The sequence below is a fragment of the Myxocyprinus asiaticus genome, chromosome 23 (genome assembly GCF_019703515.2).
Source record: "Myxocyprinus asiaticus isolate MX2 ecotype Aquarium Trade chromosome 23, UBuf_Myxa_2, whole genome shotgun sequence".
Lineage (NCBI taxonomy): Eukaryota > Metazoa > Chordata > Actinopteri > Cypriniformes > Catostomidae > Myxocyprinus > Myxocyprinus asiaticus.
In genome coordinates this window covers 35,325,343-35,347,333 of record NC_059366.1, presented here as the reverse complement: position 1 = coordinate 35,347,333, position 21,991 = coordinate 35,325,343, and the positions used below count along the sequence as shown (strand labels likewise).

General features: G+C 42.2%; 1 protein-coding gene across 2 annotated transcripts in view; it reads right to left on the bottom strand.

Moving 5' to 3' along the window:
- Window positions 1-14,550, bottom strand: part of LOC127413893 (sodium-dependent lysophosphatidylcholine symporter 1-A-like) — a 50,887-nt gene extending 36,337 nt beyond the window's left edge. Inside the window, exons 1-2 of one of the 2 annotated variants that reach the window (XM_051651455.1) lie at window positions 14,390-14,550; window positions 1,685-1,810 (exon numbers count right to left, since the gene is read on the bottom strand). In XM_051651455.1, the coding sequence (XP_051507415.1) occupies window positions 1,685-1,810; window positions 14,390-14,536 (273 nt within the window). In that variant the 5' untranslated portion in view covers window positions 14,537-14,550. The remainder of the gene's footprint in view (window positions 1-1,684; window positions 1,811-14,389) is intronic. The other variant, XM_051651456.1, reaches the window with a different exon arrangement.
- Window positions 14,551-21,991: the final 7,441 nt, after the last annotated feature.

Here is a 21,991-nt window from a genome sequence, read left to right as displayed (position 1 = left end):
CATCCATCACTTGGTAGAAGCTTACCAAATTAGGCAGATGCCAACATGGATGGGTTGTGTGACACCCACTCATCCCCGAAAACCAGAAAATACGACCTAGACTATATTAAATATGGGTAACGTGTTTGGTGTTGTGTTGGGTCACCATTTTTTATCAAATAAAAAATCTGGATCTTTAAGCAAAACCAGCTGAGAATCACACCACTAAAAGTTCCAAACACTAAGGGGCTGTTCACACCAACATGTGTCCATGCATGATGTTTTTCTATATAAATATGCACTCTTTGACTGTTGTGCTGTGTCTTGCTATTTTTTCAGCATCTTGCACGAGTGCCACGTTTTTAGATGTCATGTTAGGTTAAAGAATGTCAACTTTAAAAACGTGTCTCAGAAAACTCAGCAAAAAAAAGAAACATCCTCTCACTTTCAATTGCTTTTATTTTCAGCAAACTTAACATGTGTAAATATTTGTATGAAAATAAAAAGATTCAACAACTAAGACATGAACTGAACAAGTTTCACAGACACGTGACCAACAGAAATGGAATAATGTGTCCCTGAACAAAGGGGGGGGGTCAAAATCAAAAGTAACAGTCAGTATCTGGTGTGGCCACCAGCTGCATTTACTGCAGTGCATATCCTCCTCACGGACTGCACCAGATTTGCTAGTTCTTGCTGTGAGATGTTACCCCACTCTTCCACCAAGGCACTTGCAAGTTCCTGGACATTTCTGGGAGGAATGGCCCTAGCCCTCACCCTCCGATCCATCAGGTCCCAGACGTGCTCAACGGGATTGAGATCCGGGCTCTTCGCTGGCCATGGCAGAACACTGACATTCCTGTCTTGCAGGAAATCATGCACAGAACGAGCAGTATGGCTGGTGGCATTGTCATGCTGGAGGGCCATGTCAGGATGAGCCTGCAGGAAGGGTACCACATGAGGGAGGAGGATGTCTTCCCTGTAACGCACAGCATTGAGTTTGCCTGCAATGACAACAAGCTCAGTCCGATGATGCTGTGACACACCACCCAAGACCATGATGGACCCTCCACCTCCAAATCGATCCTGCTCCAGACTACAAGCCTTGGTGTAACGCTCATTCCTTCGATGATAAACGCAAGTCTGACCATCACCCCTGGTGAGACAAAACCGCAACTCGTCAGTGAAGAGCACTTTTTGCCAGTCCTGTCTGGTCCAGCGAAGGTGGATTTGTGCCCATAGGCGATGTTGTTGCCGTTGATGTCTGGTAAGGACCTGCCTTACAACAGGCCTACAAGCCCTCAGTCCAGCCTCTTTCAGCCTATTGCAGACAGTCTGAGCACTGATAGAGGGGATTGTGCATTCCTGGTGTAACTTGGGCAGTTGTTGTTGCCATACTGTACCTGTCCCACAGTATACCTGAGTATACAGTAAAACAGAGAAGCTTTATGCCTGTTTTCTGCCCTCTCTAGTGCCTAATTCCTTCTCTCCCACTCTCTCTTTCTTGTATCTGCCCTTGACCTGGGACACTGGGTCATTGTTCACGTGCTTTGTTTGATTTTAGAGAGATCATTTTCTCACCATTCTATCTAGCATTATGGAGTGATACAGTAACAAAATCACAGAGATGGTTTATAGTTATATTAAAGATCTGGTGTTATAATTATTCTGTATTCAGTTATAGCGTTCCTGTATGTGTGCTCACCTTTGCTACATCCAGAAGGAAGATCTGCAGAAAGAAGCCCAGGGCGCTGCCCGTGATCTGATATGGAGCCCCACCAATTGCAAAACACAACTTATTGCACACAGTCAGAGCTCTTTTCCTCTCCTGCTGTGGTGAGAGCAGAAGGGATGGAAAGAAAGAGAGATTATAAAGTGATGGACAATGATTTTAAAATGTAAACCAAGAGCCATGAGAGACCACTGAACTTTTCACAGTAATAGATACAATCTTGACTGGAAATGTTGATTTAGCTTGGATTGTGTTTATGTTTTTGTAACGTTCCATCTGAAGTTCTTTTGTTTCCAGAGAAATGCTGGTGATCCCAGAACTCAGCATCAAAGAGCATTCAGAACTGCTAGAGTGCTCTTAGAGTTTCTGTCGAGCAGTAATAAGATCTTAACTCTGTTCTGGCTGTGCAGGGGCATTTCAGATAAACTGTCCCAAATGTTAACTCTTCTACCTGTATTTTAAGTTCCACACCACATGTAATGTCAGCAGTAATGTCTAAATGCATGAACAACAAAACTGTCTAAAGATTGACCGATATTGTCTTTTACAACAAATATAGATTTTTTTTTAAGTGTCCTGGATAAACGATATGCAGAACCATCATTTTATTATTTTATTCTGGCTTTTAGACACAATACCTAAATAATCATTAGACCGATTAATAGGCTGATAGTTTTAAAATTCGATTTTTAGAACCTCAAAAAAAATTCTTATTCTTTCCTTAGTATTTTGGACAAAGAGTCCAAAATTTATAAAATTCCAGTAATATGCAGAAACAAGTGAATATTCGGTGCATAACGCAGGACTTTTAAGTAGGGCTGTCACTATCGATTATTTTGGTAATCGATTAATCTAACAATTATTCTGACGATTACTCGAGTAATCTGAAAAATTATTTAATAACTCAGATTGCATAAAGTTGTCGAGGTGAAGACACGTTTGGCTAAAATGCATTCATTAGTCTACGTTTTTATGTATTTTACGATTGAATAACAACAACAACAACAATTGTGCAAACAATATTTAAAGCCAACAGCAGATCTATATTATAAAATGATTTATATTCAAGCTGACAGAGATTGGCTTCTCCAGGTGTGCCCAACTTTTTCAATGCAAGATCTACTTTTTCTTTAACTAGTTCAATATGATCTACCCATTTTAGTTTAGAACTAAAATATGGGAAAACAGGCCATGGAAATAAAATATTTTATCTTTTCAGAAACAATGTCTGCCCACCAATCTTGTTTACCTGAGGATGAGTTATATATCTGGTTAAACTATTTCATAGAGATATAAAACGTCCTGGTTACTTGTGTAACCTCCGTTCCCTGATGGAGGAAACGAGATGTTGTGTCGATGTAGTGACACTAGGGGTCACTCTTGGGAGCCCGAGACATCTCTGGTCTTTGATAAAAGACCAATTATAATTTGCGAGAGGTATTTGCATGCCACTCCCCCGGACATACGGGTATAAAAGGAGCTGGTATGCAACCACTCATTCAGGTTTTATGCTGAGGAGCCGAGACAAGGTCCGGCCATTTCAGCGGGTAGTTCAGCGTTGTGGCAGGAGGGACACAACGTCTCGTTCCCTCCATCAGTAACCATGATTTCCCTATCTGTCACTCACTCGACATTGTGTCGATGTAGTGACACTAGGGGTCCCTATACGAAACGCCACAACTGGCTGAACTGTGTTACGTGAACTGGCGGTGTGTGGCGGGCAGACCACTGTGTGCCTCATAGCCAGCACACCAGGTCGACACGTAACCTCCCCAACATAGTTATGAGTGTCGAACAGCCCTTTGGGGACAAGTCGACTACCCAAAAGATAGAGACAGGCTAACCCAGTCATGGCCTCTTTTCCCCTTCTCTTTTTCCACTCCCTAAAAAAGAAGGGGGATTATCCGACTGGGCCGCCAGGTCTAGTCGGGGGGTGTCCCTCCCAAGGGGACGACACCGCGGAGACCACACCTCACCCAAAGAGAAGGGGGGATATTTAAGTGGAAGAATACATCACATGGTCTTTCTGACCATGTGTAGAGTCTTCAATGTAGATCCTACCCAACGGGGGAGGAGTTACTACAAACATGGAGACTGGGGCAGAGGGGCTCTGCCCAAGGAAGATGCAGTTTGCCAACAGGGAAACAAATTAGCGGAAGATATATATTGCATGGGGTTAGCCTTACAGGGAACCGCCACATGCGGAGCACCTACCCCAGAACAGGACTCGTAGGTAGCACATGTACTGGGCCGACAGCGAGTCTCTCTGAAAACTCAACTGCCACAGGGCTTGGAGGAAGTCAACCAGGGAACAAAGTTTGTGAACACTACTGGGAATTCATGGTGCACGTCTTCAGCTCAAAAGGAGGAAGGTGCTATGTGCAAGCGATACACCCAGCCAGCTATCCCGGGCATATCCGCTTGTATTGCGTGCCACTACCTGGGATGAAACCGGTTCCACCCGGAGGTTGTAGAACCTTGCAAAGGTGTTGGGTGTTGCCCAGCCTGCTGCTCTCCAAATGTCTGTTAGAGAGGCACACCTGGCCAGGGCCCAGGAGGCCACTACACCCCTGGTAGAATGGGCTCGTAGCCCTACCGGGGGCGGCACGTCCTGGGCGTGATATGCCATAGTTATGGCATCAATGAGCCAGTGGGTGATCCTCTGCTTGGAGACAGCGCTTCCTTTCCGCTGTGCACCAAAGCAGACAAAGAGCTGCTCAGAGATCCTAAAGCTCTGCGTGCGATCCAAATAGATGCGTAAAGCGCGCACCAGACACAGCAATGACAGGGCTGGGTCTGCCTCCTCCTGGTCCCTAAAAGGGGTCATGGGAACCTTGGGCACATAGCCCGGTCGGGGTCTCAGGATCACGTGAGAGTAGCCCGGACCGAACTCCAGGCACGTTTCGCTGACCGAGAACGCTTACAGGTCTCCTACCCTCTTGATGGAAGTGAACGCAGTCAGGAGGGCAGTCTTAAAGGAGAGTGCCTTAAGCTTAGCTGACTGCAAAGGCTCAAAGACCCTGAGGAACTACAGAGAGGTCCCATTAGGGAACGAGGCACGGTCTGGAGGGATTCAGCCTCCTGGCGCCTCTTAGGAACCTGATGATCAGGTCGTGCTTCCCTAAGGACTTACCGTTGACTGCGTCATGGAGTACTGCTATGGCGGCAATGTACACCTTCAAGGTGGAAGGGGACAGCCCTCCCTTCCAACCTTTCCTGCAGGAAGGAAAGCTCTGATCCGACTGCGCATCTCTAGGGGTCTTCCCGTCGGGAAGAACACCACTTAGCGAACAGACGCCACTTAAAGGCATACTGGCGCCTCGTAGAGGGGGCCCTAGCCTGAGTGATTGTGTCTACCACCGCAGGCGAACAGCGCCCCAGCCCGTTCTGGAGGTGTCCGTCGTGACCACGACGTGCCTGGAAACCAGTTCTAGGGGAACACCTGCCTGTAGAAACGAGAGGTCGGTCCAAGGGCTGAAAAGACGGTGACAGACCGGCGTGATGACCACGTGATGTGTCCCGTGGCGCCATGCCCATCTCGGGACTCGAGTCTGAAGCCAGTGCTGAAGCGGTCTCATATGCATCAACCCGAGTGAGGTGGCTAACGCTGAGGATGCCGTATGCCCCAGGAGCCTCTGAAAAAGTTTCAGTGGAACCGCTGTTTTCTGTTTGAACACCTTCAAACAGGCCAGCACCGACTGGGCGCGCTCGTTCGTAAGGCGCGCTGTCAAAGAGACTGAGTCCAGCTCCAAACCGAGAAAAGAGATGTTCTGAACCGGGAGGAGCTTGCTCTTCCCCGAAGTTGACCCGAAGCCCTAGTCAGCTGAGGTGTGAGAGCACCAAGTCCCTGTGTGCGCACAACATATCCCGAGAGTGAGCTAGGATTAGCCAGTCGTCGAGATAGTTGAGAATGCGAATGCCCACCACCCTTAACGGGGCAAGGGCTGCCTCTGCAACCTTCGTGAAAACGTGAAGAGACAGGGACAGGCCGAAAGGGAGGACTTTGTACTGATACGCCTGACCCTCGAATGCAAACCGCAGGAAGGGTCTGTGTCGAGGAAGGATCGAGACGTGGAAGTACGCATCCTTCAGGTCTGCCAGAATGCGTTTTTGTGTCAGCATCTTGAATGGGAGTCTGTGTAAGGCCCGGTTCAGTACTCGCAGGTCCAAGATTGGCTGCAACCCACCGACTTTTTTCGGTACGATGAAGTAGAGGCTGTAAAACTCCTTCTTCATCTCAGCCGGAGGGACAGGTTCTATCACGCCCTTCCATAGGAGGGTAGCGATCTCCGCTCGCAAGGTAGCAGTGTTTTCGTCCTTGACCAAGGAGAAGTGGATACAACTGAACCTGGGCGGGCACCTGGCAAACTGAATCACGTAGCCGAGTCGGATGGTCTGGATCAGCCATCGCAACGGATTGGAAAGCGCAAGCCACGTATTCAAGTTCTGCGCAAGGGGGACCAAGGGGACAACGTCGTCGGACGTACCGGCAGGTGGGTCCTCGCGGCGGGGCGGAGCTCGAGGTGCCAAACCTCTGCGGCAGAGCCGGTGCAGTCACCACAGGGGGACGCCCTTGGCGACGAGCAGACGGGGTGCGGGATCTTGAGCCGCGCCAGGGCAGGATGTGCCAGATAGCCTCCGTCTGCTGCTTCACCACCGAGAACTGCTGCGCAAAGTCCTCAACGGTGTCGCTGAATAGGCCAGACTGGGAAATGGGGGCAGCAAGAAACCGTGTCTTGTCGGCCTCACCCATCTCGACTAGGTTGAGCCAAAGGTGGCACTCCTGGACCATAATGTGGCCATCGTCCACCTGAGAGACCGCGCTGTGACCTTCGTCGCTCCTGCATCAAATCTGGGGCGGAACTACCCTCGTGCAGTTCTTTCAATGCCTTGGCTTGGTGGACCTGCAGGAGAGCCATGGCGTGCAGGGCAGAGGCGGCTTGTCCAGCAGCACTGTAGGCTTTAGCCATCAGGGATGACGTGAACCTACAGGGCTTGGACGGGAGCTTAGGGCGTCCACTCCAGGTGGTGGCGCTCTGCGGGCATAGGTGCACCGCGAGCGCCTTATCCACCGGGGGAATCAACGTATAGCCCCTGGCCGCCCCGCCATCGAGGGTAGTGAGGGCAGGGGAACTGCAGAATTGGGGCCGGGCAGTAAAAGGTGCCTACCACGATTTTGTCAGCTCCTCGTGCACTTCCGGGAAGAAAGGCAATGGAGTGGGGCTTGGCTGCTTTGAGCGGCGCCACGAGCCCAGGAATCAATCATCAAGCCGCGAGGGTTCAGGGGAGAGCGGAGGGTTCTACTCTAACCCAATGCTCGCAGCCGTCCGGGAAAGCATGTCCATCATTTCTGCATCAGCCTGTGACTGGGCAATCGTCCCCGAGGGGGGGAGCCCAGCTGAGGCTTCTGCGTCCGACTGGACAAGCCCGCTCTCCGATGCTGCACTCGAGTGCTCATCATCTTCGCGGGCTCCAAACAAGAGGCCAGACTCGCCATGAGACGAGCTGGCGGACTCATCCGGATGCCCGACTGGGGCAGATGAGCGTGCTGGGGAATGGGAGGTCCGCGGGGGGATACCAGGCGGAGGTGATTCCATTGGGGTCCCCAAATCGCTCCCAGTGCTAGCCATGCTGGCTTCATACCCGTAGGTATTTTCTTACGAAAGCAAGCCGCGACCTCAACATTGCCATGGTCATGTTCTCGTAATGAGAACATAAACCATCCACAAACGCTGCCTCCGTGTGGGTCGCGCCCAGACACGAAAGACAGCGATCATGACCACCCGAAGTTGAGAGATAACGACCGCAACCAGGAATAACACACAATCGGAAAGGCATCTTTAAAAAGATGCGTCTTTAAAAAGACGATCCGTGTGTGCCGCTCTTTTAGAGAAATATACTCTTTTAGAGGAAAAAGCTCTTTCAGAAAATATACTCTCTTTTTTTCTGCCGAAGCGCCCAGGGGCGTTCTCTGCAGTGCACCAGTGCAGAGGAGGGAGAAGCCGCTGAAATGTGCCGTCAGATCCAGCAGAGGTGAATGAACAGTAGAATTCAGCTCAGTGAGCATGACCGTTCGGCTCCGAAGAGAAAATCTGAATGAGTGGTTGCATAGCAGCTCCTTTTATACCCGTATGTCCGGGGGAGTGGCATGCAAATACCACTCGCCAATTTTCATTGGCCTTTTATCAAAGACCAGAGGTGTCTCGGGCTCCCAAGTGTGACCCCTAGTGTCACTACATCAACACAATGTCAAGTGAGTGACAGATAGGGAAGCCACTTTATTTGTTTGTTGATTTTTTTAACTATCATTTGCATGCAAAACGGAATACAATATTCACAGTAATCATGTGAGATACATTTTTTCACTCTTGCATTGAGCTGCAGCAGTTGCGGGCATTGTTGCGTTTGTGCTACATACTGCAGATTGCAAAAGCTTGTCACTTGCCACATACCATTTAAAATGCCCTTAAGCATCTGGACATTCAGTTCCTTTTTGAGTAAACACTGTTAATAATTTCACATGCGGAGATAGCAATTTCTCCCTCAGGTAAGCCAAAGTTTTATATTGTGTCTGTGGGGCACGAGACACACAGCAGTGGCTTTAACCCTTGTACTGTCTTTACATTTTTTTTTACCTAATTTGGTCTTCCCAGTCAAAAATGACCGGCCTATAAAAATTGCTTATACTGTAAATCTCTCATTATGCTATATTGTCACCATATATTGGATTCGATTTTTTGTAAACTTGTTTTCTTTCAATTAGGACAGGTTTTATATTTCTTTTTGGAACTTATTGATCATAGGCCTCATTGACCTGAGCTTATGCACCTCGGTTTTTGAGTGAAAAAAAAGCATTTTATGGGTTATTTTGACTAAATTAAATACCATAAGAAAACATCTACGATATAAAAATTACACACTAGTTTATTTTAATGTTTAACAGGGAAGTTTGTTTTGAAGCACTTTTATTTTGTAATAAAAATGGCAGAAATTCACACTTGTCGTGTTCATGGTCAAAAATTACTGGCCATTGAAAATGAATGGGGAAGACCACAAAAAACAAGACTTTTATTTTTAAATTAACCAGGTCAAGTGGTCTAGTGTCATGATGTAAAAGATGTAAGGGTGTCTAGTGTCAAGGATGTAATCAAGAGCCTCATGCACAGAGATCCGCTTGGCCATTGTGCTGCCACAAAGTGAATGATGAGCAAGGCCCTATGAGGCTTTATATACCTTAGCTGAGGGAAAGCTTCTGTATATTAGTAAACAATAGCCACGTTTCCACTATCGGGCCAAATGAGGGCATGCTAGTTCATGCCAAGGCCAGTTGCGTTCCCACTGTCACTTCCGGGGTTTCATCGTGCCTCATCTGTGCTTTCTCACCAGTTGATAGCCCTGGTTTGCACTGGCCCAGTAGTGGAAAAGCGGCAACTGATCTTCTTCTTTGTGAGTGCATGAAAATTCCAAAACTCATTGTCATAATATTTTGCTGAAAGGTGTGATGAAAGAAAGATCATGAAAGAAAGATTCTATTGGAGAGGTGTCACTGTGGGGCAAAGAAAGTTCAGGTGTGTGTGTGTGTTAATGTTGGATGGATAAATGGATGATGGATAAAGTTCAGGGTAGGATAAAAATCTTCTGTGAAAAAGAAAGCATGTACTACTAAAGAGTGTGTATGTGTGCATAGATTTTTGCAGATAACCAATAGTTCTAAAAAGCACTTAGTGCCCGATTAATCACTAAAACCGATATATCTGTCTACCTCTAATATCAGTATTATGGCACTATATTTATGCACAGTTGTTTTGCAATCTAAATAGTCTCAAATTATTTTTTATCTTGGGCTATGTCTAACTGTTCAGCTTAAAGACCCCCTCCAGTGAATATCAAGTTTTTAACCTTGTTTACATGTCCATATGGTGTTTTATATGCTAGAAGACATACCATGAGTGAAGTCAGCAGTCAATGCCATGGCTGAGCATTTTCGCCTTGGAACTGCAGTCTACCAAAGACAGTCTCAAAAACACGGATTCAGACAGCCAGGGTTTCATATGTCACAAACCTAAGGAACCAGTCCCATCAACTTGCGGGGTGGGGCTTTCCATATCAATAGCATAAGCTATGGTGAAGCTAGGGGTATCAGGAGAAGCCAGGTGTAGCTACATAGCGGTATTTTGCAAGACATGTTCTATTTTCGGATGCAAAGTTGCGAAAGGACAAATGGTGAGCCTTCATATATTACCAAAGGATCTGAAAATCGGAGATAAATGGGTGCAGTTTATTTGGAAAAAATCATAATGTCCCAGCAAAACTTCCAGTGAAAACTCATGTTTGCAGTAGTCATTTTCCAGAGAGCTGTTTTGAAAATGTTACCCAAAAACAGATGGGTTTTGCCACTAAACTTATATTGAAGCCCAATGCGGTTCCATCAATTTATCCTGGGGCACAGCGAGTATGAGCCAACATATTGGTCAACCGGTAAGTTTCCTTTTCTTGTGTTTTATCCGTTGACTGTGTCCAACAAATCTGCAGTGTGCTAGATAAAGTTAGCCAACGTTAACTTGCCAAGTTACATAATGATTCATGTCAAATGCTGACAGGAAATTTTATATGGCTTGGCATTAGCAACACATTATTAGCTGTTTGAAAAGTAGTCAAGCCAAATTATCATGTTATCAATTACCGTTCTGTTTCTAACATTGTAGAAACATAAAATACATTACCATTGTGATACATCGACTTGTAGGCAACCCTGTACAATTCACTCTTCTTCTTCTTCAGAATCAGTTTTCAGTTCGAACATATATGGCTGAATTACTCCAATATTACCACTTGCCATTGTGTAGCGTTTAGTACTTTTACAGTGAACAGAGTTGAAGGTGGGCAGGTAGCCCGAGCTGCAGGCGAGCAGGGTGCAGGGGTGAGTGGAGATGGAGGTGGGGACTAATTTGCATATTCATAGATCCACGCATACTAAATGAGGCAAAGTTGTAGAATTATATCTAAGCCATTTTAAGGTATGAAGGGATTATTTGTATGGAAAAAAAAATTAAATATGTAATTTTGATAAACAAAGATGAGTTTTTAGGGGTTAAACCAGTGATTGGAGGGGGACTTTAAAATGCTACGCATTTCTCACTTGAGAATGAATGAATGAATGGTGTAATGGTGTTGTTGGCTAATTCTTTAGAGATCTACAAAATGGTGGCATTTTTCAGTAGGCCCAGTATCAACAAACCGATAACATCACCAAACAGAAATGTAAACAATCACTGTTATTAACAGATTCCAGAAAACTCCCGCCATCTTCCACTGGTTGTCTAAATATATTCCTTGCGTACGAATAGCCATACTACAATATAGTATGCCAAAAACAGTATGCCGTTGGAGTAGTATGTCCAAATCCATAGTATTCATAAGACAGTAAGCGAGAAATGCCCGGATGACCTACTATTTCCGGTGGGAATCCAAAGTGTGGATTGGTTGAACACTTTCCTATCCCACAATGCATCGGGAGCTGAGGAGACGTCATGTTCAAATGCTGGATTTAAAACAAATGGTGGAGAACCACGGGACAGAAGGCTGTTTTCAACAGTAAGTGCTGTATACACAAAGAACGTTGCTCATTTGCAGCAATACACAGCTTAGTCTATTTATATTTATCCAACATACCCTACCTCTTCTGCCATACATTCCCTTGCATCTGTATATAACAGATTTGTATTTGTACAAACGTATATATATATATATATATATATATATATATATATATATATATATATATATATATATATATATATATATATATTTATTTATTTATTTATTTCTTTTTTTTTTTTTTCTGTGTATTTCTATATATACTTAATATTTTCTATACACTTTTTATTTTTATTCTATTTTTTTATTATTATCTCTGTCTTGTTGTTGTATTGTTTGTGCACTGGAAGCTTCTGTCACCAAAACAAATTCCTTGTATCTGTAAGCACTATGGCAATAAAGCTCATAACTTTTAAATAGCGCTTGTTTAACCGAACTTGAGTGGATTATTTTCACGGTTGTTGTTGTCACGTCATATATTCTGGTCACGGGACCATGCGTACGTTCCCGTATGTTAGTATGTCCGAATTCTATTCATACTGCCTCTCGCTATCTAAAGAGCATACTGTATGAGAAGTACGTTTCTCATCAAATACAGTACATACTGTGACAGTACGTGGTTTCGGATGCAGGGATTGTTCCACCCCAAACTCATGCCATTGGTCAAACAAACAGACATTCCCACCCCAAATTCAATCTATTTGTTGAGCCAGTGTTGTTGTGTCGGGCTGGATGGGCAGCTGAAACCAAAAGAGCAATGTTTTGAAAGTGCCACAGAGTTACACTTTTAGGTGAAATAAACATACAAATGGATTACTTACAGCTGCCTCTGCATATTAAGCTGGAAAACGAGAAAATGGTAACATCAAAAACAAAACAAAAATAATACAGAAACTTAAATTATAGAAATGTGTGAATATTGATACAAAATATTGGTCAAACTGATCATCTTCCCTTTAAACTATCTATTAAAATCATCAAAGATGTCTTTATGGTACATCACTTCACAGAGATGACCATTGCTCTATAGTTAGCAGCATTTAGATGCTTGTGGAATTGTCAGCACATTTACAGGTTACCCCATCTAGCAGCCAAACTTATATGCAGAAGTCTGATCTACCACTTCCTCTAACTCAGTTTGGAAAATGCAGTTATGAGGTCTCACATTGTGATGGCTAATATATTCAAAACTCCAGTGCTAATTGGTTCCTCCCTGTAATGGCTCAGTCTTAAAGCTAGCAGATCATGCTGAGTGTAGTGTACCACACTGTAGCAGCACTAATGCCCGATCCAGGTGCTCCGATTGGCTAGAGTATCTTTCTAGGCAAGCACAGAACAACAAAATTACTAGCGTTAGTCAGCAGACTTTGGTGTCTTTGGGGTAACATAGTTCTGGTAAGTTTTGGTCTATGCTTTGCCAGTCAACGTTTACCAGGTCAGAGAACATATTTAAAGAGGCCCTATTATGCTTTTGGGGATTTTACCTTTCCTTTAGTGTGTAATATAGCTGTTTGTGCATGTAAAAGGTCTGCAAAGTTTCAAAGCACAAAGTCCACACCAAAGGGAGTTACACTCTTCCACAGAAAACACTGCTCCTGAACTGCCTGAAACGCCTGGTTTGCTGTCCAGTCATTACTTCCATGACATAGCTGTCACTATGTAATACATTTGCATAATGCATCCGCCTCTGCATGCGCTGCTCAGGAAGCCTCAGGTGCTGAAACTCCATTATGGTAAGGAGCATTACATTTCAAACACATGCTCTAAGTGATTGACCAATCACAACAGATTGGGCTTTTCGGAAAGATGGGCTTTAAAGAGACAGGAGCTACAACAGAGCATTTCAGACAGAGGATGAAAAGAGGTGCTGCAGCAATGTACAGTATGATAAAAAATAATGTGTTTTTTGAACATTAAAGCATGTAAACCTATTCTAGTAGACCCCCAAAATAAAATGATGAACCTGTAAATGAGCATAATATGAGCTCTTTAAACAGTCACCAGTCTCTTTAAATGCTGAAAACATGCACATGGTCAGCCAAGTCTATTAATCTCATCACTATGAGATAAGTCTGAGAGGAAATGGCTGCATTAATAATTATTGTTACTATACAGTTCTCCACTGTGCTTCACAGTAACATGAAAACTTCTGAAATTTGAGAGCAATTATTGACTCTAGTGGACCACCAACCTTTTTTATACTGATATCTTGAATATACTGCTTTGTGATAATGCACTTAAATGTAGCATTTGTTAAACTGGGTGTGAAAACTTTTTATTTTTAACGTGCTTAATGCCTCATTTTACGTGCTTTAAACTTGATGTGTACTCTCTGTAGTGGCATGTGCAAGTTCACTTTGGTGTTTGTAGAGCGGACACCTGTAATGCACCTGCTGTGAGTCATTCGTACAATACAACGCCATGGACAGGATGCGTTTCTGGCAACGTTCTCATTTGTAATTGGTTAATCGGTGAAACCAAACAAACGACAGCAAATGATGCGTGTATACAAATAACATGCAACCGCACGTGCTTTACGTTTAAGTCTAAATGCATCGCCATGAATGCCCTTCCGCGTGAGTGAACGCGTCCCCTTTAAAGCCGGCTTTTTTTCATGGTGCTTCGAGACACGGCATCATAAAGCTAGAATGATTTGCAAGCAAATATGCAATCCACAAATCCCTATTCCTTTAGTTAATAGAAAATTGTATTTATATAAATTATATATATATATATATATATATATATATATAAATGTATGTCATTAATAATGTCAGACGCTGGAGGCGAGTAGCTCTTTCGCATATAATGATAACGGTCGCGCTCGTATGGCAGGTGCTCTTTCAGTCTTTGTATTCAAGACAAATGTTACGCTCGCTGTATCCATATACACACCCACACTAGTAATCAAACCGTCTTATCTGAGGTGATCAACGTTTGCTTTGTAACAAATATCACGATGCAACAGTAAAAAAAAAAAAAAAAAAAATATATATATATATATATATATATATATATATATATATATATATATATATATATATATATATATATAATTTAAATTTATACAGGTTGACTTACCTTGGCAATTTTGATTTCATTTTGATTAAAAGGTTTGGTTGAAGGTAACAAGACGGATGAAAAATGCTCGGCTCCCTCTCCTTTTGCCATAACAATAATCAGAGTTGTTTTTTGCAGGAGCGATGTGCACTGGCTTTGCTTGCTCATGTAAAGCCATAGAGTTTGACTTCCACCTTCGACTAGTAGTTTCTCCACTTCTCTTTTGCTGCCTGCCTCGTTTGAATGCTGAAGTGTCAACGCCCACGCACTAGGGATGGGCGATACCACTTATTTACTTTTCGATCCAATACCAATAATTTCCAGTCCAATACCTATACCAATACCGATACTTCTATTATTTATTTATTTTTCAATTTCTTGGGATAAATGGGTAATTTAAAATATTATTTTGTCATAATTCAAGTCATTATTATTATTATTATTATTATTATTATTATTATTATTATTATTATTATTATTATTATTATTTTACATTTGTGAGCCTAAACAGAAAATTATTAGACTTCTGTTTTGTTTACCCTTACAAAAATTAACCATGGGTTCACTACAGTAAGCTAACTATAGTTTAACCATGGAATTTAGTTAAACCATAGTTACCACACAATTAACCATGGTTACTACTACAATATTACTGTAGTAAAACCATGGTTCTGATCCCTCTTGTTTGAACGAGCCTTGTGACGCCGCAAGCACTTGTCTGCTTGTGTCTTTCTGCATGCATGTTAAGATGAGAGGAAGAAGAAATAGTTCCCATCCTGCACAAGCATTTGCTAATATGGCCTAATCCGTTTTATTTCACTTTGAAGCTTATCATTATTGTTCATGTTCATGGTAACCAAATAATATCCCTAATTGATTTTTTTATTTTTTATTTTATTTGTATTTTTTTATTTTTTTGAATCGATATTTTTGTGTGATGATCGATATTTTTGATACAACATCAGTATCGGAAGTATCGATACATTAGGATCGATCCGCCCATCCCTACCACGCGCTCTTCTCTTCCTCCGCCACACTGCACACGCAGCCAAAAGTAAAAAAATATGAAGGTAAATTAGTGCCTTAAAGATTTGCATGCACAGAGTAAAATTTAAGCATAAAATAAATTGCATGTGAACGTTTTGTAAAGGTGTAAATCGAGCAAGCGTAAGAAAAATATTTGCAGTATTTCAATGCTCTAAAAAAAAAAAAAAAAAAAAAACACATCAGTATTCTTCTGCCTTCTTTTTTGCGTTCTAACACTTCTGGCACTGTTTTTGCGCCTAAACATTGCCAATCATCAATATACAAGAACAGAAAGGGTGTCATGAACAGCAAAATGGATTGACTGTGTAGAATCAGTCTGTATATCTAAACATTATCTATCTATCTATCTATCTATCTATCTAGAAAAACAAAACAAAATGACAGAATTAGCAAAAAGAGTAAAAAAAAGATAACTTTTAATGTTCAGAGAGTTTAGTTTTATGTGGCTTCCTTTACCATTTTGTTTTCTAGCATGAATTCTATTCTACTAGCAAATTCCATCCATTTATCCATCCATCCATCCATCTATCATCCATCCAAATGCCATGCCAATAATGATTAAAAGTAATAAAAAATATAATTAAAATAATGAACAGTAGAAAGAAGAAACATCTGAACAGATTGAAATTCATATTTATATTAATAAATGATGTCGGCTCAACTTTACACACACAATAAAATAATGTGTATTGATTTTTACGTTTTATTTTATTTATATGTTTAAGTTTTGAGGGAGAGATCCCGTTCTGCCAGAGGATGATGTTGAGCCATATGAAGAAGAAGCTGTCTGTCACATTATTAAAACAATCAGGCCAGAGTAAACTGGTCAATGAAAACCTGGGCTGTGCCTGAAAACTAGAATATAATAATATTTTCATAATGTACCAAGTAAGAAGGTCCCTGCACAGCATTAGCTGAGAGAATATTTCTTTCATATGTTAGCAAAATGAACATTATAAATGAAATATACCCAAATAAATTGTATCAGAATCAAATCAAATTGAGGGCTTGTAAATTGGAATCTAATTAAATTATTAAATCTGTATCGATACCCAACCATAATATGATGTCAGTTTACATGTTGTACATCTTGATTGTTAGCTTTTTTAGATTATAGCAAGTTAGATTATCATATTATAGCTTATTGAAGGATTTTGAATAATTTTCATACCCCCTTGGATGTTTGCTGAGGTGCCCTAGCAGGCCCCTGCCCCCTGGTTGAGAACTACTACCCTAAAGGGTGCTCTCTTCTACCTGTAGGTAGCTGAGCTGTTTTTCAGCTGTGTGAAAACAATCCCACTTTGTTTATTTCCATGGAAATGGTTCATGAAGACCAATGTACTTAATTTGTCATTTAGCTGCCACATTTAACAAAAATTATTACAATAGACTTTTAGGCAATTCCACCAACCTTGAAGACCAAGCAACATTCCACGCAGATCTGAGAGTGGGGCATTAAAGACTTTCAAAGCATTTGCTTTTGCAAAATTTTACATCCCAAAGCATGTGATGAATTCAACATTTTTCAGAATGGTCATACTAGGGGGAGTCATGTGACGCCCTGCTATATGTCTGTTCTTTGAAGTCAACATGTCAAAGAATTCAAAATCCTCGGGCTCGGAGATATTAAAAGACACGTGCTCAAGCTGAAACCTCAGACAGGCCCGCAGACCAGGTACTCAGTTTGGACGGTGCGGTGGAAGAAATCCAACAGCAACTGGCGAGCATGTCTGTGATGCTGGCGAAGGTCGTAGCTGACTTGGAGGATCTTGCTGTAATGCGTCAATCGATAACGGCGAGGGAAACTAAATTCTCTGAGTTGGTTACAAGAATTGGGGAAGTCGAGAGACAGATCGATTATCTGGAGTCATCGGAGAGGGAATTAGCTGCTAATCTGCTAGCGACCAAGATAGATTTGGAACAAGTTTTGGAAAAACTGGAGGATTTGGAGAACCGCAGAATTGTTGGAATTCCTGAGCATGAGGATGTCACAGTCACAGTCACTGTGTTTCCAAGGACTCTTATTTTGAAGTAGTTTTCATCCTTTGTCTTCAGTTTCCCCCGGACTATGTTTCCCAGAATGCACTGCCCTCATCACTGCCATCTGTTCCACATTACAGCCACCTGTTCTCCATTCCCTTATCAGTACCTTGTGTATATATAACTTCTAGTTCAGTTCCATCCTTGTCAGTTCTTGTTTGTTGTTTGTAGTTGCTTTGTTTATGTCAGCTCTAACAACTGTCTAGTTCTGAAACCCAAGTCATTGTCTTTTGTGTATCCTCACCTTCTTGTCATTGTTAATTAAAGGATTGCTGCACATAGTTCCTGCTCTCTCTCCTCGTCTATACAACACGTGACAGAGGAAGGCAGAAATATGGTGAAATTTTAAGACAAGCTCTTCCCGAGTCTGCTCGACAAAACAGGCCACAAGCTGGAAATCAAACAAGCTCACAGAGTCCCGGCTAGCAGATCCGTGGAGGGAGACAGGCCCCAATCAATTCTGGCCAAATTTCTGAGATCATCCGATAAAGATCTTGTGTTATGCGAGGCGAGGAGCAAAGGAAACCTTTCTTGGAAGAATCACAGCATTTTCTTGTTCCCAGACTTTGTGAATTCGACAAGAGAGAAACACGATCGATTCAAGGAATGCAAGAAACTCTTACATCAACGGAAGATCGCATTTGCACTGATGTTTCTGGCCAAACTGAGAATAGATACTAAGGATGGCCGCAAAGTATTTACATGCCCGCATCAAGCATTGTCTTTCATAGAGTCAGTGGGTTGAGTTAGCCATTTGGTTTTTCTCATACATACACTCGACTGTCTGAGGAAGCTGGGTGCCATTTTTTTTCTTTTTGTGTTGGTTCCGCCTAGCAGATGGAGTTTGTTTTGTGTAGTAACACTCCTTCAAGAAACTCTTGCAGTGATGGAGGATCGCTTCTGCACTGATGTTTCCAGCCAAATTGAAAATAAATACTAAGAATGGCCGCAAAATATTTATATGCCCACAACAAGCGATGTTTTTCATAAAATCGATGGACTGAGGAAGTCATAGTGTGTTTCTCACGTTGCCCCCAAGTAGCTTGTCTTGTTGAATATACACTCGACCGTCTGAGAAAACTGGGCGCCTGTTTTGTTTCTTTTAGTGCTGGTTCCGCCTAGCAACTGGAGTTTGTTTTGTGGAGTAACACTCCTTCGGGACAGTTGTGGATGAATCTGCATGTTCCTTGTGTTTATGCCTCCAATGGCTGGAGTTTGTTTTTGTGGAATATTTTTTGTAGGACATCGGAAGGATTACGTCATCTGCTTCACTCATGAACAGCCGGCTCACTGAATTGGACTGCCCAAGGAAACTGCCCTTTTTTTTATTTTTTTTATTTATTTTTTTTTTTTTTGCTGGTTCCGCTAGCGCCTTGATGAGGTAATTAAGGCCTTACCTACAGGCAAGGCTCTGGGGCCAGATGGTTTTGTCGCTGAGTTTTTTAGATCTTATGCTACAGAACTGGCACCACTTTTGCTAGAAGTTTATACGGAATCATTAAAGAATTGAAAGCTTCCACCAACCATGACACAAGCCCGGATCAGTCTGATTCTTAAAAAGGACAAAGATCGAAGCAAGTGTAAGAGTTACCATCCAATTTCCCTGATCCAGCTAGACGTTAAAATTTTGTCATAAATTTTGTCTAACCGTTTAAGTGAAGTTATGACATCTCTTATACATATAGATCAGGTGGCGTTTATTCAGGGCCGCAGCTCTTCTAATAACATTAGGCATTTCATCAATATTATGTGGTCAGTGGCGAATGATCAGACTCCGGTCGCTGCCATCTCACTTGATGCTGAAAAGGCACATTTTATATGGTAGAATGGGATTATCTTTTTAAGATGTTAGAAATATACGGGTTCGGGAAGACTTTTATTGGATGGATTAAGTTACTTTATAGACACCCGGCAGCGGCGGTACAAACAAATCGATTAATTTCAGATTATTTTACTCTGGATAGGGGCACCCGGCAGGGTTGCCCTCTTTCCCAATTATTGTTTTGTCTTGCCCTGGAACCATTAGCAGCAGCGATAAGAAAGGAGGATGATTTTCTAGGAGTGATGGTGGGAGGTATGGCACATAAGCTTTTGCTTTACGCAGATGCTATTTTTTTTATTCGTCTCTGACCCTACTAGAGCTATGCCTTGCCTCCACAGAATTATTAATTCCTTTTCTGTTCTCAGGATACAGAGTCAATTGGTCTAAATCTGAAGCTTTGGCTCTGACAGCGTACTGCCCAGTAACGGCTTTTCAGCCGGGCGTTTTCCAGTGGCCCAAACAGGGCATTAAATATTTGGGCGTTTTTTTCCCAGCAAATTTGTGTGATTTAGTTAGAGTTAATTTTGACCCCTTAATAAAAAGGTTTTCAAGCGATGTGGACAGGTGGGCTTCATTACATTTATCTGTGACTGGGAAGGTTAATGTTATTAAAATTAATTGTATTCCAAAATTCAACTACCTGCAACAGTCTCTCCCTGTAGATATCCCCCCTCTTATTTCAAGCAATTTGATAGCACAGCGAAGTCCTTCATTTGGAATAGTAAGCGTCCCAGATTATATTTCAATAAATTACACAGGCCGGTTGACAAAGGTGGGTTAGGCCTACCCAAGATTTTGTTTTATTATTATGCATTTGGTCTCAGAAATTTGGCTCATTTGTCGCTTCCACCTGAGAGAGCCCCTCCCTGGTTTTGTTTTGAACAGGAAGTACTTGCCCCTATTTTGTCATTGCAAAGCCTTTCTATTTAACTAACCTGAGAAGTTAAGTCGCACCCTGTTATCTCGCATTTGCACGTGGTATGGACAAGAGTGTTCAATTCAGACATTTATTTAAATGTTGCCTCGAGCATATTTAGTCCCCTTTCTGCTGGTCAGAGTGGATTGTGAGGGAGGTCAATACGCTCAGTGACCTATATGAGAGTGGAGTGTTGAGATCGTTTGAAAATTTGGTCCAACATTTCAGGATTCCCAGATCTCAGTTCTTTAGGTACTTACAGCTGCACCACCTGCTCTGTACTATTTTGGGAGTAGCATACACCCCCTTAAAGGAGCAGATACTCTAGAAGTGGTGATTACTGCTTTTGGAAAAGGTCATGAGGCATCAGTATATTACTCCCTGCTAATTCAGAGTCTGGGAGACAGAGCTTCAACTTCTCTCAAGAGATTATGGGAGAGAGATTTAAACTTGGTATTGGAGGAGGGAGTGTGGGATAGGATTCTAAAAAACATCAAGTCTACATCTAGAGATGCAAGGGTGTGTCTGATGCAATTTAAGATTTTGCATAGATTATATTGGACACCCTCTAGATTGTATAGACTTGGTCTTAAAGACACACCCACCTGCAGGCGATGCCAATCAGAAGACAGAGACACAACCCATGTTTTTTGGGGATGTGTTAAGATACAAGAATTTTGGTTGAAGATTCAGAGATTTTGGACACACAATTTTCATTTTGCCCCAGACTCTGCATTTTGGGAGATGGGGCGGTCATTAATTTTGGGGATAGCCACTTGAAAGGTTGGGTCCTGGCCAGAGTTATGGTTGCCAGGCTTTTTACCAAATGTCCCCACAAGGATAGTAAAACCTGAGATCACCTACCTTGTGGGGCCCAGCTAGCGGTCCCCATGAGGGAAATGGCTTATTAAACATACTAATCTATGTTTTTTTTTGAAAATGTAAAAATGCAAAAAGTTTTCTGTGAGGTTTAAGTTTAAGGGTTATCATTAGATCTGTATAAAATCCATAAAATGCATGGAAGTCTATGGAGAGTCCCCACAATGATATAAAAACAAGTTGTGTAGAATACCAACTAGTGAGGACATTTTAGGTGATCCTCACTAGTAATCAGCCAAATCATGGTTAACTTTAAATCTACTGACATTTCTGTGCATTTAGCTTCTCAATCAGACACTGTTTCTGTCGATTAATCAGGAACTGAAATCATGAATCTATTTTAAAAGAGGTGGTCTGAAACAACTTTACACACATTCTGAAATGACTGTGCAGTCCATGAACCTGACACTGTGGACGTCTGTCACCTGTAACTCACACGTGTTCTCATAGACACATGCATGTATTTAAGCATACACATTAAACAGATATTTTTTGGTAAGTTGTTTGAAAGTCTTTGTTGACGTAAATGAAGATATAGTTGCACAGTTTCTTCTGCGTTTTTGTCTGTGTGGTGTGTGTCTTTGTAGAAATGATTACAACTCTGAAACTGAGTTCTTGACTGCAAAGCTGTTAACATAATGTGTTAGTCACATCAAGTTATTAATGAAGTGGCATGGCCAGCACTGAAACCATTCAACTCTAAACTTTCAACAAACATCATATGGGAAATCGTAATTTACACTATTTGTGTTCCACTGGTACTTTAGTATGAATTTCAGGATGGGTGGCGCCATCTGCTGGCCATCTGCAATAGAGCATTTTAGGTTGTAATCCTTAGAAGAAAATTGGCATTTTCTAATTCTTTTCGCATTCTGTTTCTAATAATAATAATTATGGTTCCCCTGGGATTCCCATGGGT